Here is a 9,733-nt window from a genome sequence, read left to right on the forward strand (position 1 = left end):
CAGAGTAAAGCTCCCTCTACACTGACCCCATCAAACACTCCCAGGACAGGTACAGCACGGGGTTAGATACAGAGTAAAGCTCCCTCTACACTGTCCCCATCAAACACTCCCAGGACAGGTACAGCATGGGGTTAGATACAGAGTTAAGCTCCCTCTACACTGTCCCCATCAAACGCTCCCAGGACAGGTACAGCACGGGGTTAGATACAGAGTAAAGCTCCCGCTACACTGTCCCCATCAAACACTCCCAGGGCAGGTACAGCACAAACATTCAAACCCTCCACCACTGACAAACAGTGGCAGCCATGTGTACCGTCTACAAGATGCACTGCAGGAACTCACCAAGGTTCCTGAGACAGCACCTTCCAAACCCATGACGACTACCATCTAGAAGGACAGATACCTGTACCCCACCACCTGGAGGTTCCCCTCCAAGTCACACCACCCTGACTGGGAAAGATTGGGGCTGCACGGTAGCATAGTGGTTAGCATAAATGCTTCACAGCTCCAGGGTCCCAGGTTCGATTCCCGGCTGGGTCACTGTCTGTGCGGAGTCTGCACGTCCTCCCCGTGTGTGCGTGGGTTTCCTCCGGATGCTCCGGTTTCCTCCCACAGTCCAAAGATGTGCGGGTTAGGTGGATTGGCCATGCTAAATTGCCCGTAGTGTCCTAAAAAGTAAGGTTAAGGGGGGGGGTTGTTGGGTTACTGGTATAGGTTGGATACGTGGGTTTGAGTAGGGTGATCATGGCTCGGCACAACATCGAGGGCCGAAGGGCCTGTTCTGTGCTGTACTGTTCTATATATCGGCCGTTCCTTCACTGTCGCTGGGTCAAAATCCTGGAACTCCCTCCCTAACAGCACAGTGGGTGCACCTACACCGCAGGGACTGCAGTCCAAGAATTAATTTATTAAAAGTTGTGAAAATGGATGAAAGCACACGTGTAGCCTTCTCCCCACTAGTACACCTGTTAAATCAGCAAACGGCCATTCTCCAGATCACACATCTGCATGAAGCCCAACGGTCTCTGGAAACTGTACTTCCTGAAATCCATTTAGGCAAATATTTTTGGGTTTCCCAGCTGTGAGAGGGTCAGTACTGAGGGAGTGCCACACTGTCAGAGGGTCAGTACTGAGGGAGTGCCGCCCTGTCAGAGGGCCAGTACTGAGAGAGTGCCGCACTGTCAGAGGGTCAGTACTGAGGGAGTGCCGCACTGTCAGAGGGTCAGTACTGAGGGAGTGCCGCACTGTCAGAGGGTCAGTACTGAGAGAGTGCCGCACTGTCAGAGAGTCAGTACTAAGGGAGTGCTGCACTGTCAGAGGGTCAGTACTGAGGGAGTGCCGCACTGTCAGAGAATCAGTACTGAGGGAGTGCCGCACTGTCAGAGGGTCCGTACTGAGGGAGTGCTGCATTGTGGGAGGGTCAGTACCGAGGGAATGCTGCACTGTCAGAGGGTCAGTACTGAGGGAGTGCCGCACTGTCAGAGGGTCAGTACTGAGGGAGTGCCACACTGTCAGAGGGTCAGTACTGAGGGAGTGCCGCACTGTCAGAGGGTCAGTACTGAGGGAGTGCCGCACTGTCAGAGGGTCAGTACTGAGAGAGTGCCGCACTGTCAGAGGGTCAGTACTGAGGGAGAGCCGCACTGTCAGAGGGTCAGTACTGAGGGAGTGCCGCACTGTCAGAGGGTCAGTACTGAGGGAGTGCCGCACTGTCAGAGGGTCAGTACTGAGGGAGTGCTGCACTGTCAGAGGGTCAGTACTGAGGGAGTGCTGCACTGTCAGAGGGTCAGTACTGAGGGTGCCCTGCACTGTGAGAGGGTCAGCACTGAGGGAGTGCCGCACTGTGGGAGGGTCAGTACTGAGGGAGTGCCGCACTGTCAGAGGGTCAGTACTGAGGGAGAGCCGCACTGTCAGAGGGTCAGTACTGAGGGAGCGCTGCACTGTCAGAGGGTCAGTACTGAGGGAGTGCCGCACTGTCAGAGGGTCAGTACTGAGGGAGAGCCGCACTGTCAGAGGGTCAGTACTGAGGGAGTGCCGCACTGTCAGAGGGTCAGTACTGAGGGAGAGCCGCACTGTCAGAGGGTCAGTACTGAGGGAGTGCCGCACTGTCAGAGGGTCAGTACTGAGGGAGTGCTGCACTGTCAGAGGGTCAGTACTGAGGGAGTGCCGCACTGTCAGAGGGTCAGTACGGAGGGAGTGCCGCACTGTCAGAGGGTCAGTACTGAGGGAGTGCCGCACTGTCAGAGGGTCAGTACTGAGGGAGATGCACTGTCAGAGGGTCAGTACTGAGGGAGTGCCGCACTGTCAGAGGGTCAGTACTGAGGGAGTGCCGCACTGTCAGAGGGTCAGTACTGAGGGAGTGCCGCACTGTCAGAGGGTCAGTACTGAGGGAGAGCCGCACTGTCAGAGGGTCAGTACTGAGGGAGTGCCGCACTGTCAGAGGGTCAGTACTGAGGGAGTGCCGCACTGTCAGAGGGTCAGTACTGAGGGAGTGCTGCACTGTCAGAGGGTCAGTACTGAGGGAGTGCTGCACTGTCAGAGGGTCAGTACTGAGGGTGCCCTGCACTGTGAGAGGGTCAGCACTGAGGGAGTGCCGCACTGTGGGAGGGTCAGTACTGAGGGAGTGCCGCACTGTCAGAGGGTCAGTACTGAGGGAGCCCCGCACTGTCAGAGGGTCAGTACTGAGGGAGCCCCGCACTGTCAGAGGGTCAGTACTGAGGGAGTACTGCACTGTCAGAGGGTCAGTACTGAGGGAGTGCCGCACTGTCAGAGGGTCAGTACTGAGGGAGTGCTGCACTGTCAGAGGGTCAGTACTGAGGGAGTGCCGCACTGTCAGAGGGTCAGTACTGAGGGAGTGCCGCACTGTCAGAGGGTCAGTACTGAGGGAGTGCCGCACTGTCAGAGGGTCAGTACTGAGGGAGTGCCGCACTGTCAGAGGGTCAGTACTGAGGGAGAGCCGCACTGTCAGAGGGTCAGTACTGAGGGAGCGCTGCACTGTCAGAGGGTCAGTACTGAGGGAGTGCCGCACTGTCAGAGGGTCAGTACTGAGGGAGAGCCGCACTGTCAGAGGGTCAGTACTGAGGGAGTGCCGCACTGTCAGAGGGTCAGTACTGAGGGAGTGCCGCACTGTCAAAGGGTCAGTACTGAGGGAGTGCCGCACTGTCAGAGGGTCAGTACGGAGGGAGTGCCGCACTGTCAGAGGGTCAGTACTGAGGGAGTGCCGCACTGTCAGAGGGTCAGTACTGAGGGAGTGCCGCACTGTCAGAGGGTCAGTACTGAGGGAGTGCCGCACTGTCAGAGGGTCAGTACTGAGGGAGAGCCGCACTGTCAGAGGGTCAGTACTGAGGGAGCGCTGCACTGTCAGAGGGTCAGTACTGAGGGAGTGCCGCACTGTCAGAGGGTCAGTACTGAGGGAGAGCCGCACTGTCAGAGGGTCAGTACTGAGGGAGTGCCGCACTGTCAGAGGGTCAGTACTGAGGGAGTGCTGCACTGTCAGAGGGTCAGTACTGAGGGAGTGCCGCACTGTCAGAGGGTCAGTACGGAGGGAGTGCCGCACTGTCAGAGGGTCAGTACTGAGGGAGTGCCGCACTGTCAGAGGGTCAGTACTGAGGGAGATGCACTGTCAGAGGGTCAGTACTGAGGGAGTGCCGCACTGTCAGAGGGTCAGTACTGAGGGAGTGCCGCACTGTCAGAGGGTCAGTACTGAGGGAGTGCCGCACTGTCAGAGGGTCAGTACTGAGGGAGAGCCGCACTGTCAGAGGGTCAGTACTGAGGGAGTGCCGCACTGTCAGAGGGTCAGTACTGAGGGAGTGCCGCACTGTCAGAGGGTCAGTACTGAGGGAGTGCTGCACTGTCAGAGGGTCAGTACTGAGGGAGTGCCGCACTGTCAGAGGGTCAGTACTGAGGGAGTGCCGCACTGTCAGAGGGTCAGTACTGAGGGAGTGCTGCACTGTCAGAGGGTCAGTACTGAGGGAGCGCTGCACTGTCAGAGGGTCAGTACTGAGGGAGTGCCGCACTGTCAGAGGGTCAGTACTGAGGGAGTGCTGCACTGTCAGAGGGTCAGTACTGAGGGAGTGCCGCACTGTCAGAGGGTCAGTACTGAGGGAGCGCTGCACTGTCAGAGGGTCAGTACTGAGGGAGTGCCGCACTGTCAGAGGGTCAGTACTGAGGGAGTGCTGCACTGTGGGAGGGTCAGTACTGAGGGAGTGCCGCACTGTCAGAGGGTCAGTACTGAGGGAGTGCTGCACTGTCAGAGGGTCAGTACTGAGGGAGCGCTGCACTGTCAGAGGGTCAGTACTGAGGGAGTGCTGCACTGTCAGAGGGTCAGTACTGAGGGAGTGCTGCACTGTCAGAGCACAGTGGAGCACTGCTTAAATTGTGTATCAGTCTCTGGACTAGAAGCTGAAATTGTGTTTCTTATGGTTACAGATGAAATCTCCGATCTGACTGACCAGATTAGTGAAGGCAGCAAAACCATCCACGAGCTGGAGAAAGTGAAAAAGAGCCTGGAGCAAGAGAAGAGCGATCTGCAGGCAGCATTGGCCGAGGCTGAGGTAGGTCCAACTGAGAGCTGGAGAGTAGGAATGAAAGGAGAATGAAATGAGTTGGCCTTGTCTGGTCCGGGGCTGGAACATGGACGTTGCTAAAAGTGGACTTCTTGAGATTTAAAAAGTTGTGAAATATAGTTTTGAGGAAGGATGGAGTGGATCTGTTGGAGAAAACACTGAACAATGAAGAAGTTCTCAAGATAGGAGAAGAGGAAAGAGTTATTGATTATCATCAGAAATGACCCGGCTGGATTGCCCGCTTGTGAAGCAGAGACCCTGAAGGTGGCCACGCGACCTCTGCTCCCAGCTCTCTGCTCCCAGCTCCCTGCTCCCAGCTCCCTGCTCCCAGCTCCCTGCTCCCAGCTCCCTGCTCCCAGCTCCCTGCTCCCAGCTCTCTGCTCCCAGCTCTCTGTTCCCAGCTCCCTGTTCCCAGCTCCCTGTTCCCAGCTCCCTGTTCCCAGCTCTCTGCTCCCAGCTCCCTGTTCCCAGCTCCCTGTTCCCTGCTCCCTGTTCCCAGCTCCCTGTTCCCTGTTCCCTGTTCCCAGCTCCCTGCTCCCTGTTCCCTGCTCCCAGCTCCCTGTTCCCAGCTCCCTGTTCCCTGCTCCCTGTTCCCAGCTCCCTGTTCCCTGTTCCCTGTTCCCAGCTCCCTGCTCCCTGTTCCCTGCTCCCAGCTCCCTGTTCTCTGCTCCCTGCTCCTTCTTCCCTGTTCCCTGCTCCCAGTTGCCTGCTCCCTACTCTGTTCCCAGCTCCCTGTTCCCAGCTCCCTGTTCCCTGTTCGCTGCTCCCTGCTCCCAGCTCCCTGTTCCCAGTTCCCTGCTCCCTGTTCCCTGTTCCCTGCTCTCTCTTCCCTGTTCCCTGCTCCCAGCTCCCTGTTCACTGCTCCCTGTTCCCTGTTCCCTGCTCCCTGTTCCTTGCTCCCTACCCTGTTCCCTATTCCCTGCTCCCTGCTCCCTGTTCCCTGCTCCCTTCTCCCAGGTTCCTGCTCCCAGCTCCCTGTTCCCTGTTCCCTGCTCCCAGCTCCCTGTTCCCTGTTCCCAGCTCCCTGTTCCCTGCTCCCTGTTTGCTGCTCCCTACCCTGTTCCCTGTTCCCAGCTCCCTGTTCCCTGCTCCCTGTTTGCTGCTCCCTACCCTGTTCCCCGTTCCTTGCTCCCTGCTCCCTGTTCCCTGCTCCCTTCTCCCTGCTCCCTGTTCCCAGCTCCCAAGTCCCTGTTCCCTGCTCCCTGTTCCCTGCTCCCAGCTCCCAAGTCCCTGTTCCCTGCTCCCTGTTCCCTGTTCCCAGCTCCCTGTTCCCTGTTCCTGCTCCCTGCTCCCTGCTCCCTGTTCCCTGTTCCCTGCTCCCAGCTCCCTGCTCCCTGTTCCCTGTTCCCTGCTCCCAGCTCCCTGTTCCCTGCTCCCTGTTCCCTGCTCCCTGCTCCCTGTTCCCTGCTCCCTGTTCGCTGCTCCCTGCTCCCAGCTCCATGTTCCCTGTTCCCAGCTCCCTGTTCCCTGCTCCCTGTTCCCTGCTCTCTTCTCCCTGCTCCCTGCTCCCTGCTCCCTGTCCCCTGTTCCCTGCTCCCTGTTCCCTGTTCCCTGTTCCCTGCTCCCAGCTCCCTGTTCCCTGCTCCCTGTTCCCTGTTCCCTGCTCCCAGCTCCCTGTTCCCTGTTTACTGCTCCCTGTTCCTTGCTCCCTACCCTGTTCCCTATTCCCTGCTCCCTGCTCCCTTCTTCTGCTCCCTGTTCCCTGCTCCCAGCTCCCTGCTCCCTGCTCCCTGTTCCCTGTTACCTGTTCCCTGTTCCCTGTTACCTGTTCCCTGCTCCCTTCTCCCTGCTCCCAAGTCCCTGTTCCCTGTTCCCTGCTCCCTGCTCCCTGCTCCCTGCTCCCAGCTCCCTGCTCCCTGTTCCCTGTTCTCTGCTCCCTGTTCCTTGTTCCCTAATCCCAGCTCCCTTCTCCCTGTTCCCTGCTCCATGTTCCCTGCTCCCAGCTCCCTGTTCCCTGTTCCCTGCTCCCAGCTCCCTGTTCTCTGTTCCCTGCTCCCAGCTCCCAAGTCCCTGTTCCCTGTTCCCTGTTCCCTGCTCCCTGTTCCCTGCTCCCTGCTCCCTGCTCCCTGCTCCCTGCTCCCTGCTCCCTGCTCCCTGTTCCCTGCTCCCTGCTCCCTGTTACCTGCTCCCTGTTCCCTGTTCCCTGCTCCCTGTTACCTGTTACCTGCTCCCTGTTCCCTGTTCCCTGCTCCCTGTTCCCTGTTCCCTGCTCCCTGCTCCCTGTTCCCTGCTCCCTGCTCCCTGTTCCCTGCTCCCTGCTCCCTGCTCCATCACTATCTGCTCGTTCTTTGTCAGCCAAAGGCCGATCCAATAAAAAGCACTTTGCAAAGTATGAAAGGTTTATAGGGTGGACACGGAGAAGATGTTTCCACTTGTGCAGAGATCAAGGACCATCAATATAAGACAGTCAGTCACTCCGAAATCCACTCAGGAATTGAGGAGAAACTTTGTTGTGTACAGAGTGTTGGGAATGTGGAACCTCCGAACTCTGGAGCGGTTGAAGTGAATAGTATTGAGACATTTAAGGGGGAAGCTGGATAAACACGTTAGGGAGTCAGGATTGGAGGATATGGTAATGGGCTCATGGATGGGTTGGGGTGAATGGTATGTTTCTGTGTTGAAAATACTTTCTAAATCTGCCAAGCCTGGAGTATTCCAGCACCACACCACAGGTATGGAGAGGGGGTGTAGAATTGGATGGCACAGAAGTGGTGGGAGAGGTGAACCAACTGCCCCTGGGCCAACTGTAACCCTTAAAGGTCCATAACAGCCTCCTCCCCACCCCCACTTGTATTTCACCAGAATGGGGCAGGGTAGAGGCCCAATCTTATTCTACTCCCCTTTCCCCTTATTCCACCCACCCTCCCGATGGTGGCCCTATGCCCTTCACACATGGGGCCTGGCAGTAGAGATTCCACATCGCCACCACCCCATCCCACCTCCACTCAGCGGCCCCTTCAACAACCTTCCCAGTCATGGTCTTCGCACCTAGGGTGCCACCAGGTTGAGGGCATTACAGCACAGGAACAGGAACAGGCCCTTCGGCCCTCCATTTCCGGCCATTTGATTGACCAGCAACTCTCTGAGATGGGATATCCTCCCAGATGGGGGTAGAAGTCTTGCCCTGAGCCAATTGTTGGTCTGACAGTTGTGACGTCGCCTCAAAGTGTTGATTAAATGGAGGCAGGATGCTCCTGACCATAATTTATGATTTTCTTTCAATGATAACTGACATTCACCCAAAGACTCCATTGTGCCTCGTAGGAAATAATCTGTGTGTGTAAAATCTCTGAAAGTTCCACCACTTCCTTAGTTTGTTCATATTTGAGGAAGACCAATTTCAAAATCCAGAATAGCAAGAAGCTCAATGTGTGGTGGAAATGTTATTGAATTTAAATCAACTTACCATGCAAAAAACTGGCTGGAAACTCCCATGCTTCCAAACATTATTTCAGTATCTAGAACAAAGGGGGAACTAGTGAGAGCTTCAGGGCCAAGGAGGAATTGAGTTGAGTTGAGTAAGTTGAGTTAGTTGAGTTAGTTAAGACTTGAGTTGAGTTGGTCTGAGTTAGTTGGGCTGAGTTCACTGAGCTAAGTGAGTTGAGATGAATTGAGCTGAGTTGAGTTGAGTTGGACTGAGTTAGTTGAGCTAAGTGAGTTGAGTTTAGTTGAGCTGAGTTGAGTTGAGTTGAGTTGGACTGAGGTAGGTGAGCTGAGTGAGTTGAGCTGAGTGAGTTGAGCTGAGTGAGTTGAGCTGAGTGAGTTGAGCTGAGTGAGTTGAGCTGAGTTGAGTTGAGCTGAGTTGGACTGAGTTAGTTGAGCTGAGTGAGTTGAGTTGAGCTGAGTTGTGTTGTGTGTTGAGTTGCGTGGTGTTGAGTTGAGCTGTGTTGTATTGAGTTGATTTGTGTTGAGTTGAGTTGGGCTCAGTTAGTTGAGTTGAGTTGAGCTGGGTGAGTTGAGTTGCGTTGTGTTGTGTTGAGTTGTGTTTTGTTGAGTTAATTGAGCTGAGTGAGTTGTGTTGTGTTGAGTTGAGTTGTGTAGAGCTGAGTTAGTTGAGCTGAGTTGAGTTCAGTTGTGTTGTGTTGAGTTGAGTTGGGCTGAGTTAGTTGAGTTGCATTGAGTAGTTGAGTTGAGTTGAGCTGAGTGAGTTGAGTTGAGTTGAGTTGAGTTGTGTTGAGTTGCGTTGAGTTGAGTTGAGTTGTGTTCAGTTGAGTTGAGGTTGTGTCGTGTTGAGTTGAGTTGAGCTGAGTGAGTTGAGTTGACTTGTATTGAGTTGCGTTTAGTTGAGTTGAGTTGAGTTGAAGTTGTGTTGAGTTTAGTTGAGTTGAGTTGAGTTGAGTTGAGTTGAGTTGTGTTGAGTTGAGTTTAGTTGAGTTGTGTTGAGTTGAGTTTAGTTGAGTTGTGTTGAGTTGAGTTGATGTTGTGTTGTGTTGAGTTGAGTTGAGTTGTGTTGAGTTGAGTTTAGTTGAGTTGTGTTGAGTTGAGTTGATGTTGTGTTGAGTTTTGTTATGTTGAGTTGAGCTGAGTTGTGTTGAGTTGAGCTGAGTGTGTTGAATTGTGTTGAGCTGAGTGAGTTGAGTTGTGTTGAGTTGAGTTGAGTTTAGTTGAGTTGATGTTGTGTTGTGTTGAGTTGAGTTGTGTTGTGTTGAGTTGTGTTGAGTTGTGTTGAGTTGAGTTGAGTTTAGTTGAGTTGTGTTGAGTTGAGTTGATGTTGTGTTGTGTTGTGTTGTGTTGAGTTGAGTTGTGTTGAGCTGAGTTGAGTTTATTTGAGTTGTGTTGAGTTGAGTTGATGTTGTGTTGAGTTTTGAGTTGTGTTGAGTTGAGTTGATGTTGTGTTGAGTTTAGTTATGTTGAGTTGAGCTGAGTTGTGTTGAGTTGAGCTGAGTGTGTTGAATTGTGTTGAGTTGTGTTGAGTTGTGTTGAGTTGAGTTTAGTTGAGTTGTGTTGAGTTGAGTTGATGTTGTGTTGTGTTGAGTTGAGTTGTGTTGTGTTGAGTTGAGTTGTGTTGAGTTGTGTTGAGTTGAGTTGAGTTGTGTTGAGTTGAGTTTAGTTGAGTTGTGTTGAGTTGAGTTGATGTTGTGTTGTGTTGAGTTGAGTTGAGTTGTGTTGAGTTGAGTTTAGTTGAGTTGTGTTGAGTTGAGTTGATGTTGTGTTGTGTTGAGTTGAGTTGA

General features: G+C 54.2%; 1 protein-coding gene across 1 annotated transcript in view; it reads left to right on the top strand.

Annotated features, from left to right (window-relative positions):
* Positions 1-9,733, top strand: part of LOC119969176 (myosin-7-like) — a 184,968-nt gene that overhangs the window by 152,418 nt on the left and 22,817 nt on the right. Inside the window, exon 32 of the mRNA XM_038802412.1 lies at positions 4,426-4,550. Coding sequence (XP_038658340.1) covers positions 4,426-4,550 — 125 coding nt within the window. The remainder of the gene's footprint in view (positions 1-4,425; positions 4,551-9,733) is intronic.

The sequence above is a fragment of the Scyliorhinus canicula genome, chromosome 7, assembly GCF_902713615.1.
Source record: "Scyliorhinus canicula chromosome 7, sScyCan1.1, whole genome shotgun sequence".
Lineage (NCBI taxonomy): Eukaryota > Metazoa > Chordata > Chondrichthyes > Carcharhiniformes > Scyliorhinidae > Scyliorhinus > Scyliorhinus canicula.